This window comes from Protopterus annectens, chromosome 13.part0 (assembly GCF_019279795.1).
Source record: "Protopterus annectens isolate FY-2018-M chromosome 13.part0, PAN1.0, whole genome shotgun sequence".
In the NCBI taxonomy this organism is placed as follows: domain Eukaryota; kingdom Metazoa; phylum Chordata; order Ceratodontiformes; family Protopteridae; genus Protopterus; species Protopterus annectens.
This window is the reverse complement of record NC_056747.1, coordinates 442,315,057-442,339,544: the sequence shown is the minus strand read 5'-3', so window position 1 is coordinate 442,339,544 and position 24,488 is coordinate 442,315,057. Positions and strand designations below refer to the sequence as shown.

At 37.3% G+C, this 24,488-nt stretch overlaps 1 protein-coding gene across 1 annotated transcript in view; it reads left to right on the top strand.

The window, feature by feature from the left end:
* The window catches only part of EBI3 (Epstein-Barr virus induced 3), a 310,262-nt gene that overhangs the window by 65,206 nt on the left and 220,568 nt on the right, over window positions 1–24,488 (top strand). The window contains exon 3 of the mRNA XM_044054087.1: window positions 12,152–12,394. Coding sequence (XP_043910022.1) covers window positions 12,152–12,394 — 243 coding nt within the window. The remainder of the gene's footprint in view (window positions 1–12,151; window positions 12,395–24,488) is intronic.

Genomic DNA, 24,488 nt, shown 5'->3' with positions numbered 1-24,488 from the left:
CTACGCTTCACTGCTGACTACTTTGTTGGTGATCTTTACTTAGAAAATTTAATGTCACGGTATGTTTTACCACAATGTGCTTTAGTTAACTTCTACTGCACGTTTGAAGGGTTGAATATTAAACTTAATAAGCTTCTGTTTTATTTTTCTTTTGATAAAATGCTTTGTTGCTTCTTTTTTGAAGAAATGCTTAATTTTTCCAATATTTCTCTGGAAGAAATTATTTTGTTTTGGTTGAGTGTTATGCCTTACCATGCAGTATTAAAGTTGTTGATGTTGTCCTAAACCACACTGGTTCATACTCATGATCATTTAACAAACTTATTTATTTTACCCATGGATGGCATAGATGTTTGTCATTTAAGTTATATTTTGCCTGCTTGTCTATTTTTCAGGGGGGGGACAGGGTTTGACAGGATAGTTTTGTAATGAGGAGATGCTTGGATTCTGACTCCATTACTTGGCTTTTTCAGCCATGATTATCCATCTCAGCTCTCTGTCATCTCAGGAGGCATGTTAGCCTCCTACTTGGAAGGGGGTATCTTTGTTTTTGACAGTGAGTAGGTTGCTGTTGTTTAGTGTATCCTAAGCTTAACATTAATTACCTGTATTATCTAAAGCATCCTACTCATCTTGTACCCCCTTTATTTATCCTAGCTATGTGATGTCTCACCCTCAGAGGGAAACGGTAACAACAATGATATTATTTGTCCTAGCTATGTGATGTCTGACCCTCAGAGGGAAATGGGAATGACAATGATATCATTTGTCCTAGCTATGTGATGTCTCACCCTCAGAGGGAAACGGTAAGAACAATGATATTATTTGTCCTAGCTATGTGATGTCTCACCCTCAGAGGGAAACGGTAAGAACAATGATATTATTTGTCGTAGCTATGTGATGTCTGATCCTCAAAGGGAAACGGTAATGACAATGATATTATTTGTCCTAGCTATGTGATGTCTGATCCTCAAAGGGAAACGGTAATGACAATGATATTATTTGTCCTAGCTATGTGAAGTCAGACCCTCAGAGGGAAATGGTAATGACAATGATATTATTTGTCCTAGCTATGTGATGTCTGACCCTCAGAGGGAAACGGTAATGACAATGATATTATTTGTCCTAGCTATGTGATGTCTGACCCTTAGAGTGAAACGGTAACAACAATGATATTATTTGTCCTAGCTATGTGATGTCTGACCCTTAGAGTGAAATGGTAGTGACAATGATAGTATTTGTCCTAGTTATGTGATGTCTGACCCTTAGAGTGAAATGGTAATGACAATGATATAATTTGTCCTAGCTATGTGATGTCTGACCCTCAGAGGGAAACGGTAACAACAATGATATTATTTGTCCTAGCTATGTGATGTCTGACCCTCAGAGGGAAACGGTAACGACAATGATATTATTTGTCCTAGCTATGTGATGTCTGACCCTCAGAGTGAAATGGTAACGACAATGATATTATTTGTCCTAGCTATGTGATGTCTGACCCTCAGAGTGAAATGGTAACGACAATGATATTATTTGTCCTAGCTATGTGATGTCTGACCCTTAGAGTGAAATGTTAATGACAATGATATTATTTGTCCTAGCTATGTGATGTCTGACCCTCAGAGGGAAACGGTAACGACAATGATATTATTTGTCCTAGCTATGTGATGTCTGACCCTTAGAGTGAAATGGTAATGACAATGATATTATTTGTCCTAGCTATGTGATGTCTGACCCTTAGAGTGAAATGGTAATGACAATGATATTATTTGTCCTAGCTATGTGATGTCTGACCCTCAGAGGGAAACGGTAAAGACAATGATATTATTTGTCCTAGCTATGTGATGTCTGACCATTAGAGTGAAATGGTAACGACAATGATATTATTTGTCCTAGCTATGTGATGTCTGACCCTTAGAGTGAAACATTAATGACAATGATATTATTTGTCCTAGCTATGTGATGTCTGACCCTTAGAGGGAAACGGTAACGACGTCCTAGCTATGTGATGTCTGACCCTCAGAGGGAAACGGTAACAACAATGATATTATTTGTCCTAGCTATGTGATGTCTGACCCTCAGAGTGAAATGGTAATGACAATGATATTATTTGTCCTAGCTATGTGATGTCTGACCCTCAGAGGGAAACGGTAATGACAATGATATTATTTGTCCTAGCTATGTGATGTCTGACCCTTAGAGTGAAATGGTAATGACAATGATATTATTTGTCCTAGCTATGTGATGTCTGACCCTCAGAGGGAAACAGTAACAACAATGATATTATTTGTCCTAGCTATGTGATGTCTGACCCTTAGAGTGAAATGGTAACGACAATGATATTATTTGTCCTAGCTATGTGATGTCTGACCCTTAGAGGGAAATGGTAACGACAATATTATTTGTCCTAGCTATGTGATGTCTGACCCTCAGAGGGAAATGGTAACGACAATGATATTATTTGTCCTAGCTATGTGATGTCTGACCCTTAGAGTGAAATGGTAGTGACAATGATATTATTTGTCCTAGCTATGTGATGTCTGACCCTCAGAGTGAAATGGTAATGACAATGATATTATTTGTCCTAGCTATGTGATGTCTGACCCTTAGAGTGAAATGGTAATGACAATGATATTATTTGTCCTAGCTATGTGATGTCTGACCCTCAGAGGAAATGGTAACGACAATGATATTATTTGTCCTAGTATGTGATGTCTGACCCTTAGAGTGAAATGGTAATGACAATGATATTATTTGTCCTAGCTATGTGATGTCTGACCCTCAGAGGGAAACGGTAATGACAATGATATTATTTGTCCTAGCTATGTGATGTCTGACCCTCAGAGGGAAATGGTAATGACAATGATATTATTTGTCCTAGCTATGTGATGTCTGTCCCTCAGAGTGAAATGGTAGCGACTATGATATTATTTGTCCTAGTATGTGATGTCTGACCCTTAGAGTGTAATGGTAATGACAATGATATTGTTTGTCCTAGCTATGTGAAGTCTGACCCTCAGAGGGAAACGGTAACGACAGTGATATTATTTGTCCTAGGTATGTGATGTCTGACCTTTAGAGTGAAATGGTAACGACAATGATATTATTTGTCCTAGCTATGTGATGTCTGACCCTTAGAGTGAAATGGTAATGACAATGATATTATTTGTCCTAGAATGTGATGTCTGACCCTTAGAGTGAAATGGTAATGACAATGATATTATTTGTCCTAGCTATGTGATGTCTGACCCTCAGAGGGAAATGGTAACAACAATGATATTATTTGTCCTAGCTATGTGATGTCTGACCCTTAGAGTGAAATGGTAACGACAATGATATTATTTGTCCTAGTATGTGATGTCTGACCCTCAGAAGGAAACGGTGACAGTAATGATATTATTTGTCCTAGCTATGTGATGTCTGCCCATTAGAGTGAAATGGTAGTGACAATGATATTATTTGTCCTAGCTATGTGATGTCTGACCCTCGGAGGGAAACAGTAACGACAATGATATTATTTGTCCTAGCTATGTGATGTCTGTCCCTTAGAGTGAAATTGTAACGACATTGCTATTATTTGTCCTAGCTATGTGATGTCTGACCCTTAGAGTGAAATGGCAATGACAATGATATTAATAAAATTGTGTAGAAGCTAAATATTCTTTGCATTAGTTTGTGTTTTGTCTTATACTTAGGCAAGCTAACTAGTGAAGCAAGGTATAAAGTTAAGAAGTTGATTTGTGATAAATGTTGATATGCGTGGTTTAATTTAATGGAATGTAATAGTTTTTCAAATCATTTAAAGCATAACAGTATATTCACATATATTAAAAAGTGTAAGGCACAGTCTGTGCTAATGAAAGAGACATTCGTAACTAAGCTTGAGCAATTAAAGCTCTCATACTTGAGTTAATCTTGGATGAGTTTCTCCTCATATCCTGGGACTGAAGAGATAGAGGCATAGTGATTCTTATTACGAAGGAAACACTTTTTCGTATAACAGTATAAGCAGGATTAGGAAGATAGGTACTCTACTTGTAAGGGGGAAAAATATACTTTACTTCATTTATATATCTTTAGAGATATGACTCAAAAAGATATAAAAGTACAGAGATAACAGGTTGTTTGCAAAAGGGGATTAGTCCTTTGGAAGTGTAGAATGCAGTCTTCAGTGAAGGGAAGGTATACAGTGGTCTCGGTATTGTTAATGCTCCTCTATTAGAAATGTTTAGTAATCAATATTTCTGTACTTTGGGGTTAGTAAATATCCATAAAGTAACAACAAAAAAGGAGTATGGCTGGTGTAAAGGCAACAAAAAACAACACAAACCAGTCACCATGTGCAGCAAACCACAGCTAAGTTCCAAACAAACCAAGAAACTGCCACGACACGTTTCCTGTGAATAATAAACTGGGAACGAAGCTTCCAGTTAAAACCAAGTTTTAATGTAGAAAACTGCCACAACACGTTTTCACTGTTAATATAACAGTGAAAACGTGTTGTGGCAGTTTTCTACATTAAAACTTGGTTTTAACTGGAAGCTTCGTTCCCAGTTTATTATTCACAGGAAACGTGTCGTGAAAATATCCATAAAGTCTTACAATTACCCCTGAGCTATTTTACCTATTTTTCATTTAGAATTAATTATTTCTTGCATACTGATACAGTGTTAATAGCTAAAGTGTATACCTGTTTACTAGCTATTTCAGAGGTGCAACCAGTACTACATTTCAGACCTTGCTGTCTTAGAAACTAAAATTTAATTTGCATGCAGACCCCATTGAAAGATATTAAACACTTAACCTGTTCTTTTGTAAGAGAGATTATTTTGAGGGAAAACTGTGGAGGTTCTTTAATGATCAGAAGGAAATGGTGTTACAGGATAGGTCTATTTTCCCATAGCTGTGGGGCTTGTTCAAAATTACTTTAACCTATGAGTTAAGAAAACTGTGCAAATAATAGACATATGACAGTAACAACAACAATGATAAAATATTAAGAATATAATTAGTAGTATGTTACACTATAAATTGGATCAGGCTAGGCAAACCTTACTTCTGTGAAATTTTGAAATTACTACTGCTAATTAAAATATTTCACTTTAAGACATGCACAACATGTTTCTGACAATCCAATAAAATTAGCAATAGTATTTTAGGCTCAATGATATGCACACCAGCTATTATGGTAATTTTATATGCAGGCCCCCAGTATTACATTGCATGAACTGGATCTGAATTGCTATCCGAGAAAAATGAATTTAGTCAAACTCACAAAAGAGTTTTTCATTATTAGCTGAGGTCACCACAGAACAGATGGAGAATGTATTGAAAGATCAGAAAATTTTTAAATTCCCTGGTCTGGATGACTTCTTAGTGCCTATATATTTGCAACAGAATGAAATCTTTATGCAAAAGTTTGTAGCTTCAACCATTCAAGTGCTAGCTACTGGTTGTGCCCTCCCCTTGGAAACAGGCAATTGCAGCAGTCATACTTATGCAATGGATGGACCCCACTCATACATGCATATAGATCTATATACACTTTAAGCCAAGACTACATATTTTCTACTGCTGTCCTGGCAAGAAGACTGGCAACATTTCTCCCTTCTTTTTTTTGAGATATCTCCCTTCTTTGATACATTTGGATGAAGTATGTTACATCCTTGGGTACATGGCAACTGATACTTTAGTTAAAAACCTCTGTTTTTGATTGATGACACCTCTGGAAAGGGTCACCCCTTTTAAAATATTGCTGCATATTACGTTTGTAGAGGTGATCCAATCAATTTGCAAGCATGCACCTGCAAGAATCAAAATGGGCTAGACTGTTTTCTTTCTTTTCAGAGTAAATGAGCTGCTCTGTCTTTACTTTTGTTACCAGTACATTCAGAAGCGTTAGCAAAAAGATTCAAAGCTTAACTGTCTACTTAGCCACCTTAATGTGGTTTTGTGCAGGGGAGGCAAACATTTGACAATATTAATAGAACAAGGATGACCCAGAGGAAAGGGAAATATAAGGAAATACCACTGTTGTGGGTGGGTCTTGAATGCAGAGAAAGCATTCAACACAGTAAGCTGGGATTTTATGAGTAGGGTAATGGAAGCATTTGCATTCCCCAATAAAATAATAAAGCTATTAGGGAGATATATAAAGCATTGGAGAAAAGAATTAAGGTGAAAGAACTCTGATAAACTGTGCCTGAAGAGAGGAACCAAGCAGAGGTGTCCTCTTTCCTTTTTGTTGTTTGCTTTACATTTGGAGCCATTGGCAAAGAAAATAAGGGACTCAGAAATTCAAGGATATATATTGGTATGGTAATCAAGGAAAGTTGGATTTATTTGCAGATATCATCTTACATGTGATAAATCCAGAAAAGAGTGATTTCTGTGTTATGGAACATTTTGAGATCGTTTCAAGTCTTTTCAGGATATAAAATTAATGAAGATAAAGCAAAGGCTACAGTGGTAAATTACGCACCCACACATGAATTGGTTCAGCTGTACCCATATTTATGGGGACAGGATATGTAGGAATAAACTAAACAAAATATATACAAAAAGAAACTAAGAAAATGGAAGCTCCTTTTTATGAATATGGATAGTAAGGTACAAGTGTTGAAAATGTTTTAGTCCTTTTAGTTTTATATACAAGTCAGACATGTTTTATCAAGCAAAGGAGAAGATGTGTACAATAGCAGAGTTAAGGAATTTAATTGTGAGGGGAAGAAGGCAGGAGTTAATTGGGATAAGTTGATTTTCCCAGTAAAACAAGGTAGAATAGGATTACCTGATTTGTATGGATATTTTAGAGCTGCACAGTTATGGATTATACACAAGCAGAGGGTTATAAATCAAAGTGAAAAGGGATGATGATGAAATGGGGGGTTCTAGAAATAATGAAAGCAAGTAGGGTTTTGGATGCAGATCCTTAAGGAGGATGCAAATAAACATGCAGTGTACTATATTTATATAGTTGCAGAAAGTATTCTAAGAACTAAGTCAACATGGGAATGGAAAAAGGAGATCTTGCCAATAGGAAATACTACAAGTAATGTTACAGAAAATAGGCAAGATAGAGATGGAATTTACTAGAGAAAATTGGCAATGGAATTAATTTACTTGGAGCAAATAGCTACAGAGGGAAAGGTGAGATGAGGCTTAGCAGAAGTTTGCACTGCTGGTTAAACATTGCCTTCCCTACCAGGAATTGGTATCAGAGTACAGGCAAACAGAAAGGGATAGTGAAGTCCTAACTGAAAGACCAGATCTAGAGAGAATGGTGGAAACAAGAATGAACAAATGTATTTTGTTAGCACATATAACATTCAAAGTGAAGAAGTTAGTAGTATTGTAAGATATTATTGGAATGTTTTCCACAAAGATGGGGATTTGAGTAACATTTTGAGTAAGCAGCACCTTATGATGTCATACAAACGGGGAAGAAGTTTAAAGGACATGCTTTTTCATGGAAATTTTGTCTTACCAAAAAATAACTTGTGTTTGTCCAACATCAATGGGCACTTATAAATGCAACAGTCGTTCCATTTGCAAATATATAATATGTTCCTTTGAATATATGAATAAAATGTACCAAGGAGATGTTTTTCATGTAACAGCAAGGGGGTTATTTATGCCTTAAGATGCCCGTGTGGTTTCTTTTATATTGGTGAAACAAAAAGAAGTTTTAAAGTGAGGTTAATGAAACATATCAGGGACATAAAAAATCAAAAGGAAGACAAGATTTTGGCAGATCATTTCAGAGATGTACGTGGTACTGATTTTTCTATGCTTCAAGGATGTATTTTAGAGCAAGTATTTGTTGACAATGATGATGAAATTCTTTTGAAAGAAAAACTGTTATATAAAGAGTCTGTCTCTATTCTTAAATATGATACTTTGGCCCCTATGGGACTGAATGGAGAGGTTAATTGGAAGTATTTTATTTAATTGTTTGATTGTATTATTGATTGATTGAGTTTGTGTTTTTTCTATAAAAGGTAGCACATTTTTAGCTGAATTTTGTTACTCCTGGAAGGTTTTGTACCGAGGGGCTAGAGAATAAAATACTTTTGGGTCTGAACCAGTGGTCTTGATTTTCTCATTGTTGCTAGTTGTATGAACTAGTAGTGGCTTTAGTTGAACCTAATAGAGAAGCTGCTGTCATAAATCCCAACCATACCGAATTACTCTGATTTTTCCCGAGTTTTGGGGTCCAAATGAAGGGGTGCCACGATTCCTGAGTGGCACCCCTTCATTTCCGATTTTTTTGCTTTATAATTTTAACTTTTTCAAAAATCGCGCTGTCGGAGCTGATGTCATCATGTGCGAGACGACGTCAGCTCCATCAGGGCTACCAGCCAGTCAGAATTGAGCTCAAGGAGCTCACGTTGTCATTTCGGACTGAAAATGCGAGCGGGAATGGCAGCAGTGAGACGAATGGATCAATGCAATGGGAGGCAGCTCGTTTTGTTCAGGGCAATACAAAGACTGAGCAGAATGGATTAATGGCAAATTGGCAATAGGAGGCAGCTTGTTTTGTTCAGGGGACTCAAGTAATGAAGGGAGATAGCTCATTTTGTTCGGGGGAATACAAAGACTCAAGTAAGGAAGTGTGTGTGCCTGTAACATATTCTGTTATAATCATGCTAAACTCCAATCATTTTTATGTGCACATGATTTGTATGATTCCTACCTAAATTTCACTGACTGAACTGATATATCCCCTAAGATGCATTTACCATAAGAAAATGGTGACTATAGCCTTGTTACTTACTTGTTAAAGCAATGCATAGTTTACTAGATAAAAGATACAAAAAAAAACTTTGAATTACTATCATACTTCATCAGACAGAGCTGCCTTACTGCAAAATAATGTTTTCTATTATGTACAGTATCGAAGAAAACAACTGCAGAAAAATGTTTTTAATACTAAACTGAAAGGATGACTCGGCAGATAAGCTACAAAATGAGCACAATTTGCAGTCATGTAAGCTTGGAAGCTGAAATCATTTATCCTTTTAAATATGTCATTTAGGCAGTACCTCATTCAAACATGTTTCATATTAAATATGCAGAGTAACTGAAAGTACCAGGAAGTAAAGCGCCCAACAAATTAAAGTTAATTGTTAAGTCTGACAGAACAATTTTGTGACTTAAAATACATTGTAAATGACAGTACATGATACATAGTGAAGCTGCCTATTGAATACATTGGAATTATGTATGACAACAAGTGGGCTTAAAGATAAGCTGTGCAAAATGGAACAAGAAACCACCACAAGCTTTATGCATTCTCATACCATTTTACCAGAGTATGTAGATACAGTTAATTAACTACTGCTAAAGTACAAGTTTTCATGACTAAAAGCTTGGAAGGTGAGATATGATTTAACTGCAGTTTTAAATCAAATTATTCATAGTAATAAAGCTATGCTTCTCACCTAAAACTACCTTTAGCAGATGGTACTGTTTATAAATGTAACAAAAGCAAAATCTGTTCCTGAATTTCTAATTTATGTGCAGTGTGATTTTTTTTTGGATCAATGAAATGCTTCTTTCATGAAATTCTGCAACAGAAAGTACTGCTGTATTTTTGGGTACATTTCATGAAATTTTATTGCATTTTTCTTTTTGTAAACAGTAATATATGTACCAGAGATGAGACATACAATGAATCTGCATTTCAAATTAATTAAAGCTGGTTTGCAAGAGAGGGTTTTAATTAGCAGGTATTGATAGCATTGTAACACCTTATGTCTGAACACTCCCTTTCTTGATTCATCTTATACTTCTGAATCACTGTCAAAGGGATTGAAGTGGACTATAACAATATCCTCATGAAGGTGCGAGTTTCAAGGGCAGAGAAGTTTTAATGCCAAGTAGTCCATTTTCATTGTGAGATAGTATTGCTTTGTTTATCAGATGTCTGTCAGTTTGTGTATTGATGTGCTACAAAATGATAAAATAAAATTGAAATAATCATTGTAGATTGTAGACGTAAAGCAATATCCACACATTAGTGTTTATGGTAAATGGGGTGAAATAGCCAGGTAATGGGACATTGGAATGGCTGCAGGGGGACTTTAGTAGCATATTTTGGTTGTCTGTCCTTCAGTTTGCATTTGAAAGTTGGTATCCCACAATTCTTTTGGAGTGGGTGGAGTTATGTCATTATGTATGCAAATTATATGTTAATCAGCGTACAGATTTGTACCTATTTTTCATGGGCCTTGTCCAGATTTTTGATGTTTCCAAGTTGAGAGGTATGGCTGCTGTTAAAAAGGGATAACTACTAGGACATATAAAATACTGTATGATAACTGCAAGAATCAGTCAAGAGGTTAGAAAAAACTGGGAAGAGAGAATGGAAAAGCAATTTACAAAAGGACATATGTGTAACTCCCAAGTTTGCAACAAAGTTAGAAGGTTTAGGATTTTTGCTTGAAAGTATTTGCATAGTTTTTTTATACCCCCAAGTAGACTTTGAAGAAATGTTCCTCAGGTAGATAGCAAATGCTAGAGATGTGATGGGAAAGAGAGTGATAACTGAAAACATGTTTTTTAGGAGTGTGATGACGTGGTAGATTTTAAAACTACACTACAGAATGCTTAATCAGAAATATTGTGGGAGCAAATTGCTGTAACTAAGGAAATCATTTGTTTGAGCGGGACACAGGATCTGAACTGCCTAGAAATTGCAAGGCCTAATTAAGTTTAATGTTATTGCCTGCCAAAAAAAGCAGTTACTAGAAAATGGACATCAACATCTAAACCATCTATAACTGATTTATTGAATATTGTTAAGATGTAAAAGAACTGAAAATGAGATCTTTGTGATAGGTAAAGATGACATCACATATAAATAAATAGAAGCTGTGGAAACAATACATGCAGAATAACATTAAGTAGGTGGAGTGAGGTTTAAGACAGGAACTGTGCACATATGTAATGGAGTGTATGACAGTAGTTATAAAGAAAGAAAGCATGTATGCAATGTGTCATGCATAAAAAATTGTTGCTGTGGTTTGTTTTCTTTTCCATTAATGTATGTGTGCCTATATCTAAAATGAAAATTTAATAATGGTGTAGTCCTCTGCCGAAAGAAATGCAAACTGAAGTATTGGCCTATTAAGAAGAAGAAGAAACTCTATTTTTGCAGTCAGCAGTTAAACTTTAGAAATGAGATATGGTAATTAAGGTGGAAAAGATTGCTGTGAATAGATCTCCTACCCTGTTTGGGATGGATTAAGGACTCAGCTTGTGTAGTTCCTGGTATAGACCAAACTGTTGTAACACGCCTCACTCTTTACATAATTCAGAAGGTTCCACTTCCTAATGAACTGGAGGAACCACAAGCAAAAAGTTACATTCAGACTGCAGAGTAATGAATTATGGAGGCTACTTAGATTACTCAGTGGTTACAGAGACGGGCCTGTTGTACACAGTGGATATTAGTGAGTTATGGAGGTATGATTCTTATACAGGGAGGAGGGTTGTGGGGTTTAGATGAGAGCATAACAAAACATGCAAAAAATAAATAGACAGTGTTATGGAATCTGGTGTCAGTATTTACATAAAGTAACGAGTCAGCTCAGCCTGAAATGGGGAAGCAATGTATACCACTAGATCTTTCAAACTTATCCAAAAGCACAACAATAATCAGTTATGTAATGCAATTCACAGGTGTTGCTTGTTACAGGTATTATTGATCACAGGGTATTAATCAATACCTGAAATACAAAAACTGATAGCCAGGAAGTAATTCAAGCCTTCAAGGTGCTAATCCTTAGCAAAATGTCATTAAGAACCTCTTCTCAGATTTCCAGGCTTTTCCATCTGCAGCACTGAAAAGACAGAGTGTAGGAGTGTGGGGCACACTGACAGTAGATCTAAATTAAATTATTAGGAATAATTTGGGAAAGTAAGCCTGGAATTGGGGGTGCTCACAGGTATTTTAATCACAAATGCTTCAAATGTAATATCACAGGGCATCAACAATGTCATTTTTTTAGAGTAAGCTGTAATAATGCTGTAAGAAGAATGGTATATTGACACCACTGTCAGAGTCTTTAGTAAAGAGAGTCAAGACATAAAAAAATGATGTTTGGAAGGATTTCTTTAATGTTACCTTGATTTTGTTTTATTTCAGGAAACTGCATTGAGCAGTTTGCCATGGCAGATACTGACGTCATACTCAAATGCAATGGTTCAGAAGATTCAGCCTTAGTGACTTGGAAAGTAAATAATACAGATCTTGCTCCAAGAAATGAGATAGTGCTGACCAGTGGGACCCTCATGCTGCTGAATGCTAGTGTGAGTCTGGATGGAGAGTACACATGCCACCGAGACAAGACAGGAGAAATCATGAGCAATATCCACCTTCGTATGGGATGTAAGTGAACATTTCTGACATATGTGAGAGCAACAAAAGAAGAAATTTACATAAATGTAAACAGTGCAGCATGACACAGTATAAACTTTTCTCCAAACAATCATTCGTACCCATGTGTATGAAAGTAATCTGCCCATCTGTCTGTATGAATGTGTGTGTGTGTGTGTACACACACACACACACACACACACACACACACACACACACACACACACACACACACTAAATGCATGAAAAGCCAAATATCTATACCACTCCTAGAACAATAAATTTTATTCCACATAGATTTACTGTCATAAATCCAACAAATAGTCAACCTGGTTTCATTGCTGTTAAGTCTTAATCTACTTTAAAAGTATTTTCTAGGAATGTGTTACACCATCAGGACTTAATTTAAGTATCACATCATGTCCATTTCATTTTTATATTTCTGTTCAACAACATGCACATTTTTTGAAACACTTGATTTTGAGTTTACACATTTTAGAGATTTTGTTTCTAGCACAGATTCTACAAGTTTTATTAACAGCCGGGCAATGCTACCTGTCACGATTATAACTACACCTACAGCAAAGTTGTTTAATTTCAACAGTGCAGTGGCTTCTCTCTCCATCTTTGTTACAGCATTGTCTCATGTCTCCCATTTCCATATCCATTACTTCTGCAACATATTCCACCTTTAATTTTCTTTCTTTTTTTTTTTTGCTTTTCTTGACACATATTACATATACTTTTTCCACCATTATTTCTTTTATCCCTATGCTACTAATTTCACTTGCTCTGCACACATCCATAATTTTTGCTGTGGTCATTTCTATACTCTTAATAGCCTACCCTTACTTCATCATTTCTTATAAAGTAATTATTTCTTTATTATACGATCACACAGCTCAGTAAAATCGAAATCTTTGGTTCTATTCCTTAGTTCAATAACATATGCAGCTACTGTCTTTGTAGGATCTTGAGCTCTCATACTCTTTCTGGGCTCATCACCGTTGCTAACGTTATCTCTGTGTACGGCTGTTTTGTGTATCTCATAAGTAAGTAAAGTAAAAGAGTTACATGCCAGTATAGCTTACCCCAGCAACATGCAGGAATGCTGCACACACAACTTCAGATTTTTTAGCTAATCCACTTAAAGAGAGAATAAATTAAAATTTCTGGATAAAAAAATTACAGTTTTCAGCTAAATGTTCTTCAAATGAAAGTAATCCTGCTAGTTGCAACTGAACCATATGCCCACTGAGACTTATACTTCCATAGTTCCAAATACACAAACTAAACAAGGTCTATAGGTTCATAGGTTAGTACTAGGCTAACTGCCCTTACGAGCCATTGTAAGCCTAGCCCATTATCCCTTGTGAGACTCAAACCCTGCACCTTATGTTTTTAAGGCAAACACCTTAACCATTAGGCCACCCTCCCAACCCGTGCATTACTGAACAATACTGAGCATCTATGCACCACATGATATGCTAATCGCTGTAGCTAATTTACTACAATTTAGAGGTATATGCCCCATTTCTAAGATATAAATACTTCTATCTTCCAAGCCAATATAAATCTCAGGTCCCTAAGATCATCTGGCAAACTACTAAAGGTAATCAGATCCCACAGCTACTACAGGGACTCCCTATACGCCAATAAAATATCCAAAACCTGGAACTCTATAACCCAACACATCCTGCAAAACTCTGATAGTCAAAAATTCAAACTACTCCTTAAAGACTATTTCACTAATCACTGGCTATGCTCTTGCACAGCACCAGGCTAATTTCACCCAGCCTATGTCACAGTTCTCATCAAACCCTTTTATCCCTTTTTAACAACAGCTCAGCTTCTCTTCTAAACTCAACTAAAAACTCTACCAGAGCAGGTCTTTCACTTAGGATTCCTCTCCCTTTTTATTTTGCCTGTACTCTGATATCTGTCCCTGATAGGGATGGCAATCTCTAGCCTGCAGTCCAAATGTCTTCTTGGACTCTTCCAGTTCTCTTACCTTTCCCTCTTCAGGTATTTGCTCCCATTACCTGGGTTCCTTTGGCAGTTTTCTCCAGTAAATGCTAGCCCCCCCCCCTTGCCTATTCTCTGTATCCCTAATTGCAGTCATCCCTACTAACAGACTCTCCTTTCTCCATTCTCACATTGGCTTAGTTCTTAGAATACTTTCTGCTGCTTTATGAATATAATATTCTGTTTGGATGTTGTTATTGTCCTTAAGGGTGTGCGACCAAAATCCCATTCTCTCCTTATTTGTTGAATTTCCCCTCCCAGCTTCATCATTATCATCCCTTTTCCACTTTGAATTATAGCTTCCTGCTTGTGTTATGTATGGGAGCCTTAACTTTGTAACTCTTAAATATCCCTTCAAATCAGGTAATTCTAAACTACCTTACTCTATTGGAAGATCAACTTATCCCACTTGACCCATGCCATCTTCCCCTCCCAGATAAAATCCTTCAATTATAATTAATTAATGTCCACAATTTCTTCTCTAGTTGATAAAAATATGCCTGACCTGTACATAAAACTAAAGGGACTAAAAACATTTTCACTGCTTGTTTCTTGCTATCCATATTCATAAACAAGAGCTTCCATTTTCTCATTTTTTTATTATTTTTTGTTTAGTCTCTTCCCACATGTCCTTAGCTGCCATAAGAGAATCCTTTCTAATCCATACTTGTAAACACTTCATTTTATCATTTAGACAACTTTTCATCTTATCATATCAGGTAAACACAGTGATATTGCAGTGAAACATTTTTTACAACATTTGCACCCACAATTTTTCAGTCAGTGTTCACATCTTCTAATGATAAGTGAGGATAAGGACACAGTGTGATCAGTAAAACACAAACCGTCTACAAACTCAACTCATGATCATTCTCCAGAGGTCAGTTCAGCGTCCAGACAACGTCATGTGCTGCCAGGCTGCTTATCATTCTCATATTCTGTTACCTTTATTTATGAACAAGTCTCGTGGGTACTTCAGCTGCTAAAATATGTGCAGGTTTTCCTCCCACTATACACTGATCAGGTTAGAGTACTCTACTACTCTACTCATTTCAAGAAAGTATTATGGCCCCAAAACTGAAAGTACTGTTCTCATACCACCTTCTACAAACTCACCAGCAAATATTTCCAGTGCAAAGTCAAGTCAAATACACTTGAAAAGACATCCTCACCTCCAAACACCAGATGCACCACCTCTAGATCCAAAGTTAAACTAGCTGCCAGTCTGACTCTCAGCTGCACAGTGATATCCTGTCTATGAAAATCATGAGCAGGAGTGGTGATAAATGAACCTTTGGCAGAACATCCTAAAATCTGATTTAATACCAAAAATGTAACTGTAGCTCTTAGTACGAATATTCATACAAAGACCAGAAATTGCAAAACAGTGACCCTGGTATCCTATATTTCCACAGGACAGCCCACATGAGGGATTCTGGCATGTAGCAATAAGTCCTCTTCAAGTTCACAAAACAATTATAAACTGAAATAAATTGTAATACAGTGAAGATATAGCAAACTTACTAGTACTACTACTACTGTCTTTCGGCTTTTTCCAGTTAGGGGTCGCCACAGCAGAACTCCGGTCCGCTAATGATTGGCAGTGAGTTTTTACAGTGTCGAGTTGCCAGCCCGGCACCCAACCTTCAAGGAAGGCACACCCACACATGCACGTACCTACCTGCATGTCTTTAAATTCACTTGACCACAGGGAGGATATGGACACTCTGCATAGGAGGCACTCCAGCCGAGAATCGGACTGGAGAAACACTTGCTGTGAGGCCACAACGCTAACCGCTGCACCACTGCAGCTCTTCTATAGCAAACTTACTGGCTGTTAAATTTAGCTCTAACTTTACCCTTCTCTCCCCTCCTTCTGTCCCTCAAGTTATACCTGAACCAACTTGTGTCCAGCTTTCACACAAAGTCAAATCCTAAAAATGCTAGCAAAAGCTAAAAATACTGCATTGATTGGTCCTGACAATATCCCTGAATGTATCTTAAATAACATGAAGCATGATTTAGCCACACCCCTGACAACACTGTTTACACTCTATACAGGTTTTATACCAAGTAAATGGAGAACAGCTACAGTCATTCCCCTGCATAAGGGTGGACCTTCCACAGACCCAGGCAATTACAGACCCATAAGTCTGACCAGCCTCATATGCAAAGCCATGGAAAGACTCTCCAAACAGTGGAACTGTTGAAGTTTGGATTTGTCAAGCTCATTTCATACTTAACCTTGTGGATTTTTTTGAAAATGTAACCAAACAAATGGACAAAGTCAAAATGGTCTACATAACATAACTTGACCTGGCCAAAGCTTCTGACATAATTCCTCACTCAGGTGTAGTAGAAAAGCTAAATAAACTGGGAATAAATCCCTATGTCACCCCTGGATTGCCTACTAGATTGCCTACTGGCTCACTGATAGGATGCAGATAATTAAAATAGGGGACGTTACCTCCACAAAGAGACCAGCCAGCAGTGGAGTCCTCTATGGGACCTCTCCTGTTTGGCATCTACTTTTTTGAAGTAAAAGCCAACATCAAGGAGCTCCAGCTGAACAAGTTCACATAAACAAGTTCACAGATGACTGCAAGCTAAGAGCAGTCACTGAATTCCCAAATGACTTAGCCATCCTTCAGGAAGGTTTGTACCAAATACATAACTGGTGCCAAAATCACAAACTGAAACTAAATGACAAAAAATGCCTTAGTGTATCCTTTGGGAAGTCATCTGCTCCAAGGAGCTACCACACTGACAACATGCCCCTAAGAGCTGACACAGTTGTTCAGGATTTGGGAACTTATATGGACAGTGACCTAACTTTTGACCAACATGTGTCCATAGTTGTAAGAAAGTCCTTCTATACTACACAGATATATAAGCAAAGAAATTGTGTCTAGATATAGGGATGTCATTGCCTCCTTTACTTAGCCCTCACTAGGGCAAACATTGAATTCAGTGCCCCCTTTGGCATGTATCTGTCCAGACACATGCAACAACTGGAATGCCCACAGAGATACTTTTCTAAAGGATACAAGGCATAGACAACATGTCCTATATGGACCAACTCAAAGCCCTGTCACTATACCCAGTGTCCTATAAACTGCTAATAGGTGACCTGTGTCTTTCTAGGCATCCTCTGACCCAATACTAATGGATTTTCTGCACATCAGCAAGTCAAATGGCATCAGAAATACTCAGTCTCGGAATCTAAACTTCTTCTGCAATATCAACAGGATGGTTTGGAGAGACAGGTATATCTTGTAGAGGATGCCACTTCTCTGTGAATCAGACTTCCCATCCATATAAAACAAAGTTCATCCCAGTCAATATTCAAGCTCAACTTGGATCTATGAATGGGAAACAGAAATTTACCTCAGGACTACTCCTGTACTACCAATGGACAGAGGCAATTCATAAATGCTTTATCTCATGCATGGGTCCCCTCAAATTATTTATGGTATGATCCCAGTCATTCTCATTAGGGATAGTGTATAATTATCGATCATAGGATGAGTAAGGCCAATCTATAAATAAATGGGATAAATTATTTCAAGCACAAAAAGGGAAATTGTCTAGATTTAAAATGGCCCACAAGGGTAGCTAGCCTAGTACTTACCTATGAACCTACATTAGTTTGAAGGGTTATCTCACTCTGTCCAGTGGTCTATAAAGTGAACTGTGCTGTTCCTCTTGAATCTGTGGTTCACTTGTTGAGTGGAAGCTGTTTTCTAGCACACTTGCACAAATTCTACGGGGATGCTGAGTAGTGTGGAAAGTATCTAAAACTCACAAACTGGTGTTTTCTGATAGAGGGGAACCACTGCCCCAGTTTTCCAACCTACAGATACGGTTTATTTTTTCTCTGCAACATTGAAGAGATACATTAGCTTTATGCTGCAGCCCTACCCAGAGTCACCAAAAACATCATTAACATCAGATCATTACCAGCAGCCTTGCCAGAACAGATAGCTGTAAGTACTATAGCAACTTTTGTTATGGTGATGAACACAGTCCAGCACAGATTTCAGGTAATACCACCTTACTGAAGACATCTCCACCAGGTAATAGAGTTCCTCAAAATGTTGCTCCTACCTCCCAACAATTGTACCAAGAATAGTTTGCAATTTTCTGTGCTTTTCTTACCCCATCCTGGCTGAGAGATCTCCATCTCTTTCTAAACCATGGAATATTTTGTCAAGGTATTTCTGAAGCCATCCAGTAGTTCTTTTCCATGGCCTTTCCAAATTCCTCCTGTGTCCTATTTTTGCTTTGTTGACCACTGTTGCTGAGGCTCTCCTGGCCTGACAGTGCCTTTCAGAAGAATAATGAGAGCCCATCATAAACATTAGCTTGAAGGCCACTTCTTCAGACTGACAACACCCCTTCATTGTCTGTATTCACCACTGAGTCCAATGTTTATCACTGTGAGAAGCACCAGCCACCCTCCAGCCGTAGTTTATTGTTGGCACAGACTGAGGTTTTTGAACATGGCCCACTTGAGCTCAATGCCTCTGTCCTGTCTTGAAACACAAAGCCCTTTTGGAGGAAGGAGATGAACTTGTGGCATATGGAAGCTTCAGACAGATGTTATGAAGAGAACATCACAACTCATTTGGGTCTGTCATGTCTGTCTGACTGGCAACTTGCTTGCAAATCCAACTAATGACCTAGTAAAGATCATTAGACAGCTCTGTTCCTATCTTCATCTGAGCATTCAGAGGGGATGGCTTGAAACTTGACACAGTAAAAAGACAATCGGCACAAGGTGCTCTGGTACCAATTCCACTTGTATGCCTATGTTTGTTTGTCAGGGACAATTCTGACTTGCGCAGAAGTACAATAACAGCTTACCTTTGATGTTTAGATTTGGGTGATAATTCCTCCAAATCATGCCCATTGAGCATCTCTGTCATCAAGGGCACCCGCAGACAGGTGCAAGGTGGTGCACTTGCACCCTCCTGGATTTTCTTACTTTATCTGTGATGATTTGTTGAAATCGAAACATGTACTGGCAAACCTGTACATTTTTTTTACTTCAACTTACTCCTTTTTTTTTGTGTAAGCTGCATCATTCATTGGTTTGGAGCCTGGTAATGCTATTGGAGGTTGCAATCACACGATGAGCCTCAGCCCTCAGCTCCCATTTCAGACCGTTGACAGTTGAAGAGAGTTATCCAGATTAACAGTGGTAGTATGGAGATTGAAGGAAAGATTTTTGTGACCAGAAAGACGTCTTTTAGCTCACATTATTGGATTCATGGGTGTTGGTGTTTACAGCATTTAAGGTACGTTAACTTGATCATAGTCACACAAGAAAGAAGCTCCTGGTATTTTTTTTTTTTTAATAAATATCAGCTTTAAGCTTGGTGCCAAACATGAAAGCAGCGCACTTGAGACAAGTGTCAGTAGCTTCCCACCTTGGCCCTAGTGTCTTGTAGTATGCAGCCGTGTCAGTGTCAAGCCAAGTTACTGTCAGATTTCTGCTATCTCTGGCTCCTTAAGCAAGGAAGGGTGGGCACTGTTCACGTTTATTTGGTTGAACTTGTCAGGGTAATCAAGCGAGCTATCAGGAAGCTGGGATCAGGCAACAATATATGTTCTACAGTTGCGTTTAAAAAATGGGGAACAATTGAAGCAGTATTTTTATTTTTTATTTTTCATTTTTACATTTGGAATGTTGAAAGGTATTTTTCTGTGTTTTTGGTGGTGGGGAATGTATGCACGGATCGCTGTTAGAGATCCACACTGGTTTGTCAGACTGTACGAGGATGTTCCCGGTTTAATTCTTCTTTTCGTCTGCTTGGCCCGCGAACAAACAGTTTCTTTTTTTTTCTTCAGGTAAGCTATTGGATGCCATTTCAGCCGTAGGCACTGTTTTAACACTTTTCTGTTTCCTGACATATGTATTTTCTTGAAGGAGTTTGCAGGCATTCTGCCTATTGTCAAGCATCTTCTTAGATTATGGCTTCAGGTGCACGTTAAGTGCTTCAGCTTACTTCAAGTAATGCTTTTGCTTTGGGTATCATTGTAGTAGTGCTCTCAGTGATCAGATTGTTTTTCTGTAAATTGGGGGAGTTCAGCCAGCAAAGAAAAGAACACTGCCATTTTCAGTTTCCAAAGTAAATAGCAATGGAATGGGGTGTGCTGCAATAGTCGGACATTAGTTTTCTGCACCTGTTTTAATTAGTTGGTTCTTGGAATAAGTTGCAAATGCAGAGCTGTCCCCTTCATTATTTGAACTTCTGTTGATTGCCTTAGGCTACCAAACTGTACCATTTTGCTGGTCAGAGCTGTTTTTACAGTCCTTGCTATATTTTATTTGTTTTAGCTGACCATTTAGTCTTCTGCTTAAAGGACCCTAAGATTATTTATTCTGCTGTAAATTGTTGCTGGATTATTTTAGTGTTGTGAGTGCTTGTAACTTTTTGTTTGTGAGTAAATGAATGAGAGAATGAGAGAGAGAAAGGGAGAAAATGAAAGAGAGAGGGAGAAAAAGGATACATGAATGAATGAGGGAAGGATAGGATACAGGAGAGAGAGAGAATGATTTAGAGAGAGAGGATACCAGAGATAAAGTGAGAATGAATGAGAGAGGGAGAAAATGAATGAGAGAGGGAGAGGATGGATGAGAGAGAAGATATGAGAGACAGAGAGGAAGACAATGAATGAGAGAAGAAGAGAGAATGAATAAGAGAGGAAAGAGAGAGAGAGAGAGAGAGAGAGGATAAAAGGAACAGAGGGTACAAGAATGAATGAGAGCGGGAGAGGATGGATGAGGAAGAAGATATGAGAGACAGAGAGGAAGACAATGAATGAGAGAAGAAGAGAGAATGAATAAGGGAGAGAGAGGATAAAAGGAACAGAGGGTGCAAGAATGAATGAGAGAGGGACAACATACAAGAGAGAGAATGAATGACAGAGGTAGACAGAGAGGATTCGAGAGAGGGGAGAATAAGGAGGAGAGAGCGGATATGAAAGAGAATAAGAGAATAAATGAAAGAGAATGCTATGATTATGATATGCTGCTGGATAATCATCTTATTTCTAGATACATTTTTCTTTGTGTGTGTTTTTTTGGGTGGTTGTTGATGTTATTACAGAAAAAGTTAATGCTTTTATCTTTTGGAATCACAGTACAAAATTATATCTGAAGGAGTTGACAAGTAATGTACATATATCTTAACAGTTGTATTAAAATTATATATATTTTTTTTAAAAACTCAATATTATTTCTGTCTCTGTCTTGCAGATTGTATTAATTTACTGATTTTCACCAGTGAGTGCTATGGTAAATTTAATTATATACGTGTGTCTCACTGGTATGCATGTTTATTTCAAAGTACCTACAGCTACATGATGTACTGTACATATCCTCTGCATTGCATTACGTTATAGCAACTGAGAAGTGAAAAAGAAAACACTAACCCTTGTCTATAAAATAACCTAAGTGTTATCTGTTGGATTCTTCCTACTATCAGACGATTGCACAGAATTCAGGTGAGCCAGGTTTCAATTCCCAGATGAGGGTCAGTGTTTTCCCATCATGTTTCAGTTGCTAAAAAAACAATGCCACACAGAGGCTTTGCACTGCTGTGTTTGTGTGTGTGTGTGTGTGTGTGTGTGTGTGTGTGTGTGTGTGTGTGTGTGTGTGTGTGTGTGTGTGAGAGAGAGAGAGAGAGTGAAATGACCTAGAGTTAGCTGGTAGAATTTATTTTCAAGTGCATTTTCAATTAATTGTGAGCTTCAAGGGAAGAGAAGTTTACAGCTGCTCATGCTAAGTCTGTTTAAAATGTGCAACTGTTTTGTTTAGCAAATGTTAACACTATTGTGATATAGAATTTTAAAGCATTGTTAGTAGCACTAGTAGTCTACTCCCACAGCATGTAAATTTGTATTTTAAAGGGGTAGGGTACTGCAGTCCTTAGTATCTCCTCCGTTGGATGAGACCCCTAGTATGTTTTGTTTCACTGCTTACTGGAAAAATGTTCAAAAATATAAATTTTAAAACACACTCTAACCAGTGCAGTCCTTAGTATGTTCATCTTTGGATGAGACACCTAATAACTATGAACCTGTTTTTCAGCTTGCCACTCATTCTCTATTGCAATATACCAGCTTATCATTTCTTTTAATGTAACATAGGCAAATTATTCTTCAAGGGCAACAGGCACTGAATTTGTAAATGAAACACTGAAATATAAAGTTGTTTTCCAGCAATGACCTCTTCATTGGTTTCAGATCTCTTTAATGTGGAATTATTCAGATGAGTTTTACTTCTGCAGAGATTTTGCATATTGATTGATATTGTTGGATTGTATGACAGAAGTTTGAGTGGCCCTTTATGGTTGAAATGTTCTGAATCGGACAGGTTGTCATTATTGGTTCATATGATTTGTTTCATTGCTTAAAGGAAAAATGTTCAGAACTATAAATTTAAAACACACTGTAACAAGTGGTGCTGTATTATACAAGGGATATAATTCAATTATTATATAGTATAATTAATACAGTCAGGAAGGTGAATCAAAGAACTTTTGCATGGTTCTAAAAATGTGTGCAAGGAGCCTATGATTTGAAAACAGCCCAAAGGTAAACTTATCCTGCCACTGGCCAGATGCATTTTCTTTGAATGTGGGTTTCAATGCTGTTTCAGTGAATGTGGGTTTCAAAGGTACAGACGTTTTAATGCTAAGTCTGTTTTCACTGTAAGACTATTGCTTTTTTTAGGTTTAGTAAATGTCTATCGGTGTTTGTGCTGTAAAATTTGAAATAAAAGTTGTAAATGAAATCCAAATATCTGTAATCATTGTAGAAGTAAAGCATAAAACAGTATGCACACTGAGAGATTTGAACAGTGTCTATGGCAAATGGGGAGAAATAGCCAAGTAATGGGACATTGGAATGGCTGAGTGGGTGGGGCTGTGTGGGCAGGGGGAGCTGGGTGGGCGGGGCTCTGGGTTTGCACCCCCCCCCTGCAAAACATCCTGTGGGCTCCCTTGTCTGTCATTACCTCACATGAACACTGAAGTCCTCAAATAGGTGGTACCCATGATGGACAACTTATCCACCTTCTCCAAGAAGCATTAATACTCTGTATAGCCATTTGATGCATAAGAACAAAGTTTCAGAATATTCCCCATTACTTCAAACATAAACGGGAACTGAATTTCAAACCACATAAACAAACAGGAACAAAAACAGGAACACCACTGCAGGACAAGCTTCTATAATAGTACAAAGTTCTGGTACCTCGGCTTCTTGCCTTCTGCTGGAACATTTTTACATTACAAGTATGTCCCTATATATACCATTCAGCTTTCAAATAATTCAATTAATCAACATCATTCCATTAAATAATTAAACAATTATATTGCTAATAAGCCAGTTGCTAAGCATTTCCTTCAAACAGACTAGTAAATTAAATTTAAATACACATTCAAAAGTCCATATATTGAGTATGCTACATGCATTTTATAACTTTTAAATCATTTTTAAATAATTTTAAATATTTATAAATATTTTTAAATGCTTTTTAAATGCTTTTTAAACACTGTTAAATACTTCTATAGTGCAAAGTTGATTCATTCCGTATATTACAAAATTTAAAGTGACGTGATTAAATAAGTCACATATATTCAATGGGGTACTTATAAGCGCAAAGTGCACTGTTCTTTATTTAGCATCAACTAGTTTATATATATAAAGCGATTTATATCCTCATCGTGCACCTCTTTATCTCCCCACCTCTAATATTAATCAACCCTTAACTATATGCCCATTCATTTTTCACCCATATTAACTGCAATACATCCTAAAAAGTTCTTACATTATTATATTATATTTCCATTTTTTATGACTATAATAGCCTTAGCTATCATGTACTCATTTTATGAGAGTACAATGATTTAAATGTTCAAGTTATTTTCTAAATTCATACCCCGAGGACATAGTGTATGAAAATTGATGATCATTCCACTCTCTAGTCTGTTCAATTGACTTTTAAAATTCCCATAATTAGCCACCGTTCGTGCTGGAATACTAAAAAATAAACTTTTTTCCAAACCTT